Source organism: Aphis gossypii, chromosome 3, assembly GCF_020184175.1.
Source record: "Aphis gossypii isolate Hap1 chromosome 3, ASM2018417v2, whole genome shotgun sequence".
NCBI classification, from domain to species: Eukaryota; Metazoa; Arthropoda; class Insecta; order Hemiptera; family Aphididae; genus Aphis; species Aphis gossypii.
In genome coordinates, this window is record NC_065532.1 from 15,368,955 (window position 1) to 15,384,744 (window position 15,790).

General features: G+C 28.7%; 1 protein-coding gene and 1 long non-coding RNA gene across 3 annotated transcripts; one reads left to right on the forward strand and one right to left on the reverse strand.

The window, feature by feature from the left end:
- Window positions 1-4,176: 4,176 nt before the first annotated feature.
- On the forward strand, window positions 4,177-5,316 carry LOC126550629 (uncharacterized). Its single transcript, XR_007604706.1, has 3 exons — window positions 4,177-4,919; window positions 4,995-5,142; window positions 5,221-5,316. It is a non-coding gene; the product is annotated as an uncharacterized LOC126550629 (long non-coding RNA).
- A 1,884-nt stretch (window positions 5,317-7,200) lies between these two features.
- LOC114122631 (mitochondrial proton/calcium exchanger protein-like) lies at window positions 7,201-15,399 on the reverse strand. 2 transcript variants are annotated; one of them, XM_050202490.1, is made up of 11 exons: window positions 15,223-15,399; window positions 12,488-12,646; window positions 12,030-12,394; window positions 10,767-10,910; window positions 10,572-10,709; window positions 10,307-10,510; window positions 9,776-10,246; window positions 9,534-9,662; window positions 9,270-9,442; window positions 9,046-9,193; window positions 7,201-8,967 (listed from the first exon to the last, which is right to left on the reverse strand). In XM_050202490.1, exons 2-11 carry the CDS (start codon window positions 12,636-12,638, stop codon window positions 8,854-8,856), a joined length of 2,037 nt encoding a protein of 678 aa, XP_050058447.1. In that variant the 5' UTR covers window positions 12,639-12,646; window positions 15,223-15,399; the 3' UTR covers window positions 7,201-8,853. The 2 variants fall into 2 exon arrangements, with proteins under 2 accessions (XP_050058447.1, XP_027841150.2); XM_027985349.2 differs by lacking the exon at window positions 15,223-15,399 and adding an exon at window positions 14,168-14,417.
- Window positions 15,400-15,790: the final 391 nt, after the last annotated feature.

A 15,790-nucleotide genomic window follows, 5' to 3' on the forward strand; every position in this document is an offset into this window, starting at 1 on the left:
ATAAAATAATTATTTCGAAAATAAATTGTTTTAATTGATTACAAATCTTTATTTCTAGTAATGTTGTATGACTTCTATGGTGATTTAATAATTTTAATAAATTAAATATATATAATAATATAATACTTTAATTATTATCATATAAACGTGTTAAATTTATGACTTTGTCTAACTGTATACAACAACCAGTTGTTTTATTTAGAAAGTTTTAGAAAATATTATAACAATATTTTGCTTTAAGAACCCTTCTATACTTATGAGTTATGACTATAGTTGTCTATAGACAACTAGACAATAGTCTAGTTTAGACTCTATATACCTATTGCTTGCAGCTAATTTTAGATTCACTGAAGTGAACAGAGTACCTACCTAATCTGATCCAAACAAAACATTATATTATATTACAGTCCATTACTCGTAAGGATAATGAATAGATATATAAATATTAAATAATGCAGGCAATACCAATTAATGAAAAATGTCTACATTATTCTAACCTTCGTGGTACCAAATACCCAAGGCATATTTGAGGGGGGCTAAGGAGGTATTCGCCCCCCCTCCATCACTCGTATTTTTTCTATGTAATACATTGATTTAATAATTAAATTTAGTACTCATATTTTTATTTATTTACGCGAAAAAAGAAAAATTAGTTTCGCCCCCCCCCTCCATGGTCTCGACTCAAATACGCCCTTGCAAATACCTACCAATTGATTATTTCCAATTTTTTAATTTTTTAATTTTACGACTACTGAATGCTCGAATCTAAGATATAATTGGGCATTGCCTACATTAGACGTTTAGGGAATGGTAGATAATATATAATTGATTGAAAAGAGCAACTAGAATCATTTTATTATTATATTTCACTGTAAGTTTACAAAAGTAAAAATTATTTAATTTTTTTTTATTGACTCGACTAATTTACCACTGAAAATAAACTTAATAATATGATGTGAGCTTATAGGATTTTTATAGGAATTTATCTTTGGAGTTCAACATCGGAACATCAGGCTGCTAAATTCTGGCCGGTTCATTCATTTTTAGTCTTTACCGGTTCGCCCGCTATAGATTGGATACTCCTAAAGTCCTAAATCTATAGTCTTAACGATTTATAATAAGTACTAAAATTGTATAGTACATAATCTATATCAGAAATGGGCAACTCAAAGTTGCTAGAGGGCCAATTTTTAGAAAATTAAAATCTATATAGCGGGCCAGAGCATATAGAAAGCAAAAATAAAGTTCATTCAAAATATATATTTTAATTAGCATTTATTTTGTTAATAATAAATAAACTCCTAGCCAATCTCCCATGAGGTATTAAAAGCTCTATTAAGTTCAATATTTTCATCATCAATTTTACGCTTTTTTGCAGACATTATTAAATACTACAAAAACACGAAAATAATAACTCTAATGTACAAATATATGCCTATATGTATACAATATGCATACTTGTCGCGTGTGTATTACTCTATTGTGACAATTAGACATTTAATGCGTTCATTGTTCAATACCAAATAACAATTATTACATCGATAGATATTAAGATATAGAGTATAAACGACAAACTTTAAAACACTATGATGTAATTTGGAAAAGTATGACATGTCCAATATTTTGACACTCAGATTTTCACAGAAATATACTGTTATTTGTATCTAAACTCACTATTTGATATGAAAACGAAACATCATATCTAGGTACGCGTTCCTATAATAACGTCATATGTGTCTTTATTTTGAAAAGAGAACAATGGAACATATAATAAGTTTTGTATCTCTCCTGTATAAAATTTGAATTTCGACGTATATGTATTATATATTATAATATATTAAAATAATATTGTTTAAAGCGTATAATTGAGCAATCGCCCACGACTCACCTCAGAATGTGTGTATAGAATCGACAATGAATCTATTATTATTGTCGACGTATATGAGATGTGACAACGGCTCGATGCTTTGAACGGTCCTGCGGGGTTCGGTTAGGATCACTGCGTTCTAACTACGACCATAGATAAAGGAATATTTCATTATTTCCTTTATCTATGACTACGACCACTGACGTCTTAATCTCGAGACTCGAGTAGTTAAGACGGGTTAAACGCATCTAATAATAGTTATAACTTAAAACCAATAGGAAAGTAGTATTGTAAGTCTTCACCGCGCTGATTGGCTGTTTGATGCGAAGACCCGCATAATGCCATGCCCACTGTTGTTGTTTAATAATTGCTTTAATTAAATAGGTAACAAATAACTGTATACATAATGTTTTATCAAAATATTCATATTCTATATTATTTTGTACATATTAATATGTTATAATTTAAAATATTATGACTTTTTGATCGATTTATAGACATTTTATAAAGTTCGCCCCTTTTATAGTTTATAGGTACCTAGGTATAGGTATGCTAAGTCAAAATGTTTGATTATTAAATAAAAGGTTCTTCGAGTTTTTCTCGCCAGAATTTGGAAGGACATCGCCACCATTTAGAAGAAAATCAACAACTAATAAAAAAAACACTGCTTGAAAAGAAATTTAAATCAGGTAGGTATTATATCCTTAAGTTTAAGATAAAATAAACTTTTTTTTTTGTATTGGTATCACGGTGCTACAGGAGGGCACTTCACCAAAGGTGGGCCGTCCTGTACCCGTATCGTGTATTTAACAATAATCAATAACTGTACAACTTATAGGTATATAGTCATATAGATCAGCGTTTCCCAACCTTTTTGCAATGGCGACCCATAAATTTAATCTTTATTAGGTATAGGTACGCGACAACTCGCTAAAAAAAGTATGCTGTAAAAGTGTAAAGTGTAAATAAATAAGATATTTATTATAATCAATTTTGTCATTGAGTTTTTTGTAAAATACAATATACTGAATAATAATAATAACTTAATAAATATAATCGTAATAACTTTACGTCATTTATTCTACAATACTTGTTAGACTTCACATTATTATTAGGTATAGAGTGTGAAGAATATGAAATAAAATATAACATAAGAATTTATCAATTTACGGCTAAAATAACTGTAATCGTATAACCACGAGTCGCGACCCACCAAAAAACTGACTCATGGTTTGGGAAACGCTGATATAGATACATATGTATATATATATAGCCATCTAATGAACTTCGTTTCATAAAAAAGAGAGTGATCTATCTCTCTTGTGTTTCGCCTTCAGAGTACAATTGACGATAGGTAACTTAACTACTGCAGGTTTAGGTTTTGTCTGGTCCTTTCGTCGCATTCCCTCCTGAGCTGTACGTGTCCGATGAATTTATTGACGGCATCCCAATGCTCATTTTCTTCAACGTAATTCCTATTGTGTTACCTAAGACTAACGATTCTTCCACTTCCACCTCCAGTGCAGCGCAGCGCTCTCTCCACCATCTGCCACACCTGAACATGATATGCTCTGCATCATCTGTGTGGGTTCCCTACAGTCAACACACAGTGGCTCATCCAATTTCTTAAACTTTTAAAGGTACTGCCCAAAACATCCATGACTGGACAGCATTTGGGTTGTATGAAAATCCACTGTCCCGTGTTTCCGACTCGTCCACGACTCCAAATCCTTGATTAGCCTTCGTGTCCATCGGCCATTTTGCTCGTTGTCCTATTCCTGCTACCATTTTTGTATAACCTCGACTAAATCTCTTTTATAACCCGTTCCTTATCCGCTTTGTTCTACCGACGATGCCGTTCAGAACGCTCCCAAAAAAATAGAAAAACATTTAAAAAAATATTGAACTCAAAAAAGTAATTTTTATTTTATATTAAAATAAACCAATTATAATACAACCCGTATACATATTTCAATATAATTTCAATATTTTAATTTAACTAAAAATAATGATAATAATTTATCATTGATGAACATACATAATTCAGATAAATGATAATTAAATTGTGTCTGAATGATTTTGTTTTTCTCCGGAGAGTCCATCTTTGGCATGTTTTAACCTGCAACTACTTATTATTGGTTACTTCATTAAAACTCTTTCCGGCACGGCCATACATGTAATCCCACCGAAAAAAATAACATGTTGAAAATGTAATTAAATAATATGTCATCATATTATTAAGGTATAATTTTTTTTTACTTGTAAAATTAAATTTTGTACTGTGCATTTAATATTGAAATTTATTGTGTTAACGTTGATCATTTATTGTACACGTTTATCGTTTAATTAGGTATAGGTAATAGATAATACCTATTACGTGTTATGACAGCTTTATTATTATCTCTTAGAGTATTAGGCGTAAATATAAAGAAAAACCAATATTTAAAATATTGAAAAGTATGTTATTATTAAATAACAAATTAGATCGTAATTATCATATAATTAAAAAACCAATTTTAAAATTAAAAAAATATTATTTTTATTAAAAATTATTTACAAAAATCGTATAAGTTTGAATTATTATATTATTTATTATATAATAATTATAATTATTATTGTATTTATTATTTATTATATTTACCATAACAATTATTTATAGAAAGTAACGTCAACTGATTTAAAAACATTAGAATGTGCTATTGAGAATTTGTGTTCGGAAAAAAATAAACTTATTATTGAAAAATCAAAAATCACTGAATTGAAGACTGAACTTAATTGTTACCAAAAAGTAAGTAAAATACCAAAGATGTAGTGTTAATACTGTTTAAAGAAGAATACCACCTTTGATCAAGTAAATTAAATGTTGTAATTGATTTTAGCATTTAAATGATCTTGAAGGAGTAACAAAAAGTACAACAACGGAAAAAGTTAAAGAATCGGAGGCAGCTAAACAGCTGCTTAAGGGACTAAACAAAATAATAACTGACATAGATCAGGTATTCAAAAAGTTAGAGGAAAAAGAATTAGTCGGTACAAAGATTACTATAGATTGGTAAATAATATTAAATATTTCATTTTAATCATATATTTTTATTTTTATAACCTAATTAAATCACTCTTTCTTTAGTGAGTATATCAAGATTGACGAACTAATTACAGCAGTACGAAAATTACAAAATGTACCCGATGAACACAAGATACAACAAATCATTCAAGTTTTATCTAAAATTGACAGCGATCATGATGGTTTAATTAAATTAAATACTTTGTTAAAAGTAAGTATGATTACACTAGTTGTTTTGTTCGTAATTATTATAATTTACATAATATTATTATATTAAATGTTATTTTAGGTGCTGCATCTGTTTTGTAATGAAAATATGGATTTATCCAATGCAACAATGGATATGATTACAGTTATTAAAGAGGAGTGTATGGAAAAAAGTGATTAATTAAATAATTAATAAAAAAATAATTATTTTATTTAAATAATAAATACATTAATAATTATAATTATTATATAATAAATAATATAATAATTCAAACATAAAACAAGATATCTAAACTTACTTCAATTTGTATGTATGTAATTTGTATGTATAAGTATGTTTTAAGAATAAACGACAAAATTTTAATTAACCTTTTGTAAAAAATACCAATTGTATTAAACTGAGGCGTCGCGGGACGCCAGCTGGTAGATGTGAAACATCAAAAACAACCCCAAATAAAAGCATTTCTCATACTTTGATCCGAACTTTATACATTCGACCAAGAGCATCAGTAGAACGCACGATTTTCTCTTGTGATTGAGAAGCACAAAGTCGACGCGAAATACTAACGCGGCGCTTTTCATGTGCAATTTCTTGTTCTTCTTCAGTCCTTTCATTTGCAATGTTTTGAATCCTAGTTTGATTACGGCTTTTTTGTGAGCGATTTGTTCGTTTTGATCGCGGCATGGTATTGTTAAATCATAAAAATAAATTTATTTTTAATTTTAAATTCGATTCATCGATCGTCATGAAGACATTATTATTGTTATTGTTATTTGTAACTAATAGCAACCATTAACCAAACTAAAATATGAAATTACTAAAATTACCGAGCCTCGGCAAATTGAGTCGACGAGCCACGAAAGAGGCGTCGCCACGCCACAGTCGGTCTCACCATAGATAAGTATAATATAATAGATAGACAACTCCTGGGTCTCACTACCATACCATGCTATTAGACGTTTCACATCAAATCATTGACTTTATACAATGCAATGCATGTCAATGCATCAAATATAAAATATATTGTTATGGTAACGCTCCGCTCAAAACAACATTGAGGAAATCTCCGAGCTTCGGCGAATTTAGCCGACGAGCCACGAGTGGGACGTCGCCACGCCACAATCGGTCTCACTACCGTACCACGCCATAAGATGTTTCACATCAAAAGTAGCCGTTCTTAATAATAGTTAATAACACTGGGACATCTAAAGGTAGGTCCATGGACATTTATACGGGAACATTAGACCTATTTCAGGATCATCCCGATGGCTGTATGTAAACTATGGCAAAATTTACCTTTTTCTAAAAGTCGATATGTAAACTGCGACAAAAAAAAAAAATTAAGATTATACAATCTGCGACAAAACCGATGAGATACATCATACAAACTGGGGCAATTTATTTCATATACTTTCTATATATACTACATGTATATACATATCGTTACGATAATCTATAGAAGTACACGTTTATCGTTTAATTTATAGGTATAATAATACCTACATTACGTGTTATGACAGCTATTGGTATTTCTTATTAGTTTTTTTTAAAAATCGTATAATCAAAAATATAAATAATAATACAATAGGTATTTTTTACAAAAGATTAATTAAAATTTTGTCGTTTATTCTTAAAACATACTTTTTCAAAAATTCATATCTTGAAATTTGTCCATCTTCTTTCATTTGTCGCTGTATATCAATAAATTTGTATTTTTGCGTTGTCGCTTTATTTCTTATTTGTACTACCCCTTCTTCTACACTTGTAATTTTTATACATATATATGTATCAACTTGAATATCCTGTAGAGCATCTATAAATTTATATAGTTATGGATGATGGTGATTGTTGCGCCGCCAGCACTTGCGTTAGCAGTTTGCTGGACGACTCGCGGATATGTGGGGGAGCCAATGACAATAAGTCAAAACATAGTGCTACGAATTACAGTATACATAATAAATAATTTATACGTAAAACACAAGTGATATATATATATATATGACAATGCCGAAGACGTCTCTTCAGACAATTGCAATAATAATAATGATTTCAACAATATGATATCAAATGATTATAGTAAATATATCAAAGAGCACAACAGGTGTACAATATACAAATTAATATAAATGTAGCAATAAACAATATAAATAATAACAACGATACCGCTGGTCACACTTGATATCGGGATCCCACGATGTCGCAGAAAAGACGATGTAGACGGCCTGGCGGTGGTGGAATTGTTGACCTCTCGCCTCGCGGCGTTGTAACGTGTCTCCCGACACGCGAGAAACTCCGCAGATAATATAAAATAGGCGCACACGAAAATGTGGGCACGTGTAATTAATTTGCAACGGGTGATGTCTGAGAGTCAAACCCGCATACAAAATAATACGTAAAAAAAAGATCGCCGCCAATATAATAATTAAAAAATGCCGTCAACATAGGACAGACACAACAGTCGACACAGGAATTTTCTTGGTCGACACGACAACCAACGTGGTACCAAAAAAGGCGAGCGACACCCACGGTCTCGGCCAACTATACCGGACGGTGGTGGTAAAAAGACAAACCGGCCGGTCCACGGGAGAACCGGTGGTCAGTGACGCTGGTCGTCAAAAGTTTGCGCAAGCGCATTTCGGTGTCAGAACGCCAACGGGGTGACAACGAGTAGGTGTTAATTAACACGGACACACTGATTGTCATTGGCGCGAAACAGAAAAAGGCTCGGGTTCGAACAGTGATAAAAATACTCATTAAATTTTGAATGGAAAGATTCGCATACATTATTTGTTATAACCTCTGATTTTGATGCCCACAAAGAAGGAGGGAATATGCCTTGTATATAATTTTCGGTTAAGTAATCGCAAAATTGTATTGTTTTTGATTTAATTTCAGATATGCCATCTAATAATCAAATAATATAATTTTGCGATTACTTAACTGAAAATTATATACAAGGCATATTCCCTCCTTCTTTGTGGGCATCAAAATCAGAGGTTATATAACAAATAATGTATGCGAATCTTTTCATTCAAAATTTAATGCATATTTTTATCACCATCATCCATCACTATATAAATTTATAGATGCTCTACAGGATATTCAAGTTGATACATATATATATATAAAAATTACAAGTGTAGAAGAAGGGGTAGTACAAATAAGAAATAAAGCGACAACGCAAAAATACAAATTTATTGATATACAGCGACAAATGAAAGAAGATAGACAAATTTCAAGTTATGAATTTTTGAAAAAGTATGTTTTAAGAATAAACGACAACATTTTAATTAATCTTTTGTAAAAAATACCTATTGTATTATTATTTATTTATTTATATTTTTGATTATACGATTTTTTAAAAAAACTAATAAGAGATACCAATAGCTGTCATAACACGTAATAGGTATTATACCTATAATTAAACGATAAACGTGTAGTTCTATAGATTATCGTAACGGTATGTATATACATGTAGTATATATAGAAAGTATATGAAATAAATTGCCCAGTTTGTATGATGTATCTCATGGGTTTTGTCGCAGATTGTATAATCTTAATTTTTTTTTTGTCGCAGTTTACATATCGACTTTTAGAAAAAGGTAAATTTTGCAGCAGTTTACATACAGCCATCGGGATGATCCTGAAATAAGTCTAACGTTCCCGTCTAAATGGACATGGACCTACCTTTAGATGTCCCTGTATTATTAACTATTATGATGAGCGGCTACTTTTTTCCATACACTCCTCTTTAATAACTAATTGTGTAATCATATCCATTGTTGCATTGGATAAATCCATATTTTCATTACAAAACAGATGCAGCACCTAAAATAACATTTAATATAATAATATTATGTAAATTATAATAATTACGAACAAAACAACTAGTGTAATCATACTTACTTTTAACAAAGTATTTAATTTAATTAAACCATCATGATCGCTGTCAATTTTAGATAAAACTTGAATGATTTGTTGTATCTTGTGTTCATCGGGTACATTTTGTAATTTTCGTACTGCTGTAATTAGTTCGTCAATCTTGATATACTCACTAAAGAAAGAGTGATTTAATTAGGTTATAAAAATAAAAATTATATGATTAAAATGAAATATTTAATATTATTTACCAATCTATAGTAATCTTTGTACCGACTAATTCTTTTTCCTCTAACTTTTTGAATACCTGATCTATGTCAGTTATTATTTTGTTTAGTCCCTTAAGCAGCTGTTTAGCTGCCTCCGATTCCTTAACTTTTTCCGTTGTTGTACTTTTTGTTACTCCTTCAAGATCATTTAAATGCTAAAATCAATTACAACATTTAATTTACTTGATCAAAGGTGGTATTCTTCTTTAAACAGTATTAACACTACATCTTTGGTATTTTACTTACTTTTTGGTAACAATTAAGTTCAGTCTTCAATTCAGTGATTTTTGATTTTTCAATAATAAGTTTATTTTTTTCTGAACACAAATTCTCAATAGCACATTCTAATGTTTTTAAATCAGTTGACGTTACTTTCTATAAATAATTGTTATGGTAAATATAATAAATAATAAATACAATAATAATTATAATTATTATATAATAAATAATATAATAATTCAAACATAAAACAAGATATCTAAACTTACTCCAATTTCAAATTTATCTGTTAGAACAGGAGCCTTATCAACTAGATTGCATGTATCATCTGAAGCTTTACCGGCATTACTTAGCTGCATTTTCCTTTCTCTTATACATTCTTCTATTTCTGCATTTACCTTACGTTCCTCTTCTTCGACTGCTTTCAATTTCGACTTGTTATCTATTGTTCCGCAACGTTCACATAAATCAACCTCAGTTGATCCCCCAACACAGTATGGTAATGCAGAAATTGCTTTTTTTAATAAATCACTAGTTGGCATATTGGGTGTAAGACTAAATGCTCTAGAAAGAAGAAGTAATAAGGGAGGAACTCTTTCATTGAGTGATAGGTCTAGCCATTGAGTCAGCTGTTGTTTCAGGCGATTTTCATTGAGACCATAGGCAGCCATACCACGGGACTTACAGGCGTCTTGAAGCTCGCTCATTGTTAGAGTATCAACCCCTTCTTTTTGAATCATCTAAATATTTTAAATATTGCTGTTATAAAATAATATAATTTAAACAAGTATGTTGTTTACCTTATCATCAACTATTAATGATCGAAGTTTAAGAGTCAAGAGATATTTCAAAACACTTAAAGTCCCAATCGGTTTTATTTCTAAGACTCGACATAGTGCAACCAATTGTGGTCGGGGTAGTGAGTCAAGGGTAATTTCGTCTTTGAACAGCTTTGAAAACTTAAGCATTTCATCAGCTGGTATAACAACGCCTTCTTTTCTCACCTAATATATAGTCGAAGGTAAAATCTATAAAAATTTAAAACTTAAAAAATCATTTAAATACTTTTTCAAAAAAGTCCGCAAATTCTTTAGCAAGTTCGCTTGTATGCCCTTTACCACATACGGACATATTGTCTAAAGTCTCTTGGAGAAATTTAGCCATTTTGAGTTTCATTTTAAGAGACTGTTTAAGTTTTGCTTCCTAAAATAATTTGTAATAAAGTAGAACATAATTTTTTTGTTTAAAGAATTAGCTAACCTTCTGATCCTTTGTTTCAAATGTAGTTGGTAACATACCCGGAAACAACTTAATGAAAATAGGCAAAGTTAACTCGAGGAATGGAATGATAACGAACGCAGAAAATGGTAATAATCGGAAAAGATCAGCCACCGTTTGAATGAACTGAAATGATGTACAGTCATTAATTCTTAAAAAGTAAATAATAATAATTTTACTTATCTTTCACTTATATTTAGTTCTTACAACTAAGTTAATACAATATAACTTAAAATATTAAATTTTAATTTAAAAATCACGTTTAAAAGTTAATTCTGTTTTAATAAGTTCGTTTATTGGATTTAATTTTTTTTTTAATTATACACATATTTAAATGAAAACAGTGTCTTTAATTTAATTTGTTAATAATTCACAAACAATATATTATAACAGGTTACCGTTAGGCCATTCGAAAAAAAAAATAAAAACTCGATTAAACATAAGTAATTTAATTATTTTTAATTAACTCTTAAGGTATATTTAATAATTATGAAACTTAAAATATTAATTGAACAATAAATAAATTACTACTTAAAAAATATTGTTTTAATTGCGTTCTATTACATTCTTTCTAGTAAATAAAATAAATGTATTTATATTCATTAATTTGTATTTAAACTAGAATCACTGTATAGCAGCGGTTACCCGGCCAAACTGTGAGGCGCGAGCACTTGACAGGAAAAGCTCGAGCCGTGTTATTTTGTGATAACAATAAAAACATTTGGGAACCGCTGCTGTATAGTGTATAAACTATAAAGCACAATTAAACGAAAAAATTAAATAATTATTATTAACTATAATTATAAATTATAAATTTATTTTTGTATTAAAATAGTTACATATAATAGACATAATTTTAATTTGAGATATTATTAATAAAATTATTGTAAAAAATTTAAGCTATTAGTAGCTAAGTATATTATAAATACTTAAATCCATTAAGTTAATCAAAATATTAACTAACCAATTGCGAGTTATCATATTTGCTATTTGTATTAATATAATATACCTATTTTGATAAAAATCACAAAAAAAACATTATGATTAGGGCATTAGGTACTAACATATTATTTTCGAAATCGTGTATTCAAAAGTAAAATGTTTAAATTATAAATTATATTATATTATATATTATATGCTATATATATTTAGCATATATAGCCCTATAAGCAATAAATATTAAATAATTTAGTTATCTATTACCTATATCTATTTGTTTTCTTATTAAATTTATAAAAAGCTTACCAAGTTATTTTCTCTTCTTGTTAACTCAATACCTCTTATTTTTTTAATACCCAATTTAAAAGAGATTTTCGTGTTGAGTCCAAGAAGTTTAAAACCATAATAATAATGTTTAAGTTCATCGATAATTTTCTGTTTTATTGACTTTTTAGGTTTTCCAGGTTTTTGTGCTCCATTAACGGTATTCGTTTTTTGACATGTTATCTTGGCGGCTTCTATAGCTTCTTTAATTTTAGGACATGATTTTTCCGATAATAGTGTTGATGTTTTGGAATAATATGATGACAGTATTGGACTGGGTCGGTGGACTGTTCTATAGCCTGTACTAGCTTGACGGTACGGAGCTATACGGTCACTAGTAAAGACCTCTATAATTTTATAATTGCACTTTTTTAATATCTTTTATAAAAATACAGAAATATTAATTAAATATTAATTATTATTTATTATTATATTATTACTTTTATTAGTGGGCTGACCGCTTCCCAGTCCGCTCCTGTAGTATGATATTGGGAGAAATTTATTTACAGCAGTATTTGAATCATTGTTGTTGGAAAATTTACACAGATTTGAATTTAAAGAAATACTTTTTGTCTTGATATTGTTATTCATAAACAATTCTAAAATTAAAGAAAACATAAAAAAATAATATGAACAATTTATTTATAAAACACGGAATGTTGGTAAATACTAAGTAGGTAAGTACTGTTATAACTTATATAATTAAAGATTTGCTGGTTTTATATTGATTTTTGAGTTGCTTGTACGTGTACCATTATAAAATACAGTGGGTTAGATTATTATTATATAATATTATAATAACTTTAGTAATTATTAATAATGATAATAATAATAATTATGGTTTAATAGTTTAATTATTATTATTAATCAAAATTAACCAAACTGAAGGTTTTATTTAGGTTAATTTATAAAATATTTATTTTCCTGTTAAAATGGCCAAAAAGTTAAGACAATATTAGATCAAAACAATAATAAAATAAATAATTTTCAGTTTTAACTTAACATATTTGATCTAGTGACAACCTATTATTAGGTACCTATATAAAAATAAGTATACCAGCAGCTTCCTATAAAAGTATGTTATTTATATACATGCAGGTGACCGACAGGAATCTTACGTGTTTGAAATTAACAGTACTCAATTATTTTTTACTTATAACTGAAATTAAATAGGTACCTACGGAAACGTCGGTGTTGGTGCAGATGCGTACGTCGCATTTACGTACACAGCTTAAAATGTATTTCCTATATCTACTTGAGGTGACGTTGAATACCAAATCAAGGGATATTTTCGATTTGCGGATCGGAGCGACGGCGCCGAGGAGCGTAACGACGAGTGACGATACGCGCGCAGTCACATTTTCATTGTCAAAATATTTTGCCAGTCCTAATCCTGACCAAGTGTGAAGGGAAATGAGTGTGTACGCAAATGACAATTGATGTTATTCTGAGTAATTACGTTGTACTCAAGTGAGAAATATTTGTAACTGAAAATAGACTGTACGCAAATGAGACCTACAACACAATATCTGCACCGGATCCGCGGAAACGTCGATACCTAGTGAAAGATCACGTCGCGCGCGTCGAGTAGATGGAGTCCATCCCCCCGGATGTAATTAAAACGTGAAAAACGTCAGATTCCCTTCGGTCTCCCAGTATATGGGATAAAAGCAATAAATTAGAATTTAGAATACCACTTGCTATCCTAACTATTGGTTTTATAAATATAAGTAAAATAATTTACTTAAACTTTTAAGCCGGTATTTTATTTAAATTAAGTATTCTGGATATTATACATGAGTATTTTATAAAAAAAAAAAAAATAGTATAGGTATCTGATTTCAATCAAATAAATATATGATACGGATTTTTATTAAAATAAATAATAATTGAAGAAGTTGATGGATTTTATGAATTATTTATTTTTCGGGATAAATATAATTATCTACTAGACAGAAATTAGCAAATGGACGCTGTACCTACATTAATGTATGTTTGTAGTACTCGAAAACCATTTTCAATCAGTAATTTCTTAAAATTATTATATATTAAAAATATTGATGGGAGCAAATAATAATTTAATCCACAATAGGTAATATTTTACTAAAACCATCACTTACTTTGGTTGAATTGCATAACCCATTTTCCGATTTTTGATAAATACATCAAGAAAATTGTTTTATAAATAGGTAACTTGAGCGAAACAAAATTACAAACGATAAGTAAAATTAACTTGACACTTGTAAAAACTTATGTCGTAATAACACACTTATAATAATAATTATTAGCTACCCTGACAACAATACAATATTTTGTTACTAGGTACATCAACGGACAACGACCAACTAATTAATTTATTACTGCAATTGTATCAAATAATGTGGGAGATCCGCAAAATTAAACAATACCTAATAATAATAATATCATGTACATTATTTAAATGTTTTAAGTTAAAATATTTTAAATTTTTATCTATTTTATTTTAACTTTAAAAAAAGTAAGTATATATTATTGATTTTATTTTCAACAAATTATTAAAATTATTAAATATATCAAATGATCAAGTACAAACATCATTTTAGAAAATATTATTTTTCGTGTAACAAAATCTTACCCTTTATTCAATACGTGCGCTACTACGCCATATAATTGCTAACCAATAAATATATATATTATATTATGTGAGTATAATCAATGCTATTACCTACTAACTATAGTACCAATAACTTTAACAGGATATCCGCATGAAAATAAAGTAGGTAATCGGTTAAAATAAATAGATAATAATAGGTATTATCACTATTATCTAAATATTTAAATAAGTTAAATACTTACACGATAATATATTGTAAAGGAAATGGATTAGATTTAACTGCCATACAATATTTGTATAGTTAATTTTTTATATATAATAATAATAATAATTATAATATTCTTAAAAATATTAGATGTTCCGAAGAAAGTTTATTGACTAGTCATTATAGTTAGATTTGTTGACAATTTTATGTAAAGAATACCTAATCCCTAATATAGTAATAATAATACCTAATCAATAATATTATCTTTTATTTTAATTTATAATTACCAATCCACCAAGGTATTTGATGAATTTTACTTACATGTTTATACATAATATTATAGTAAGTAGGTACATAAAATATATGGTACTATCTACCTGTTAATTTATGTTTTAATGTTTAACGTTTAATTGTTTTTTAAAAAAAAAAACACAAATATCTTTCACGAACTTTTCTAGAATTATTATTATTTTATTTAACTTTTTAAAACTGTCATTCCGACTTTTCCTAATACATTTTGTAACATTAAAGTAATGAGTAATGTTTTGCCAACTGAAAACATGCATGGCTATAGCCATGCTCAGACCAGTGGCTTCATAGTTTGCAATGGTTACCTATCATACGATTATACGAAATACCTTATCTAGTATTAATGTATTATATAGAAGCCACTGAGATAGATAAGAATATCTGTATTTGTGTATACAATTTTGTGCGTGATGAACTTGTTTTTGTAATCGGTATTGTTTGAAAATATTGGATACCTATATACAATATATAGTACCATGATTAAGGAACATGTATAGTACCGTAATAATGCCTCGTATCTAAATGTATAACAATAACTATTCATTAACAAAATGGTTTTGATTTTGAAATTAATATTTAATTAATAGTATTGTACATTTTAGTAACGTTATTACAATAATTTGGAATACTATTTGC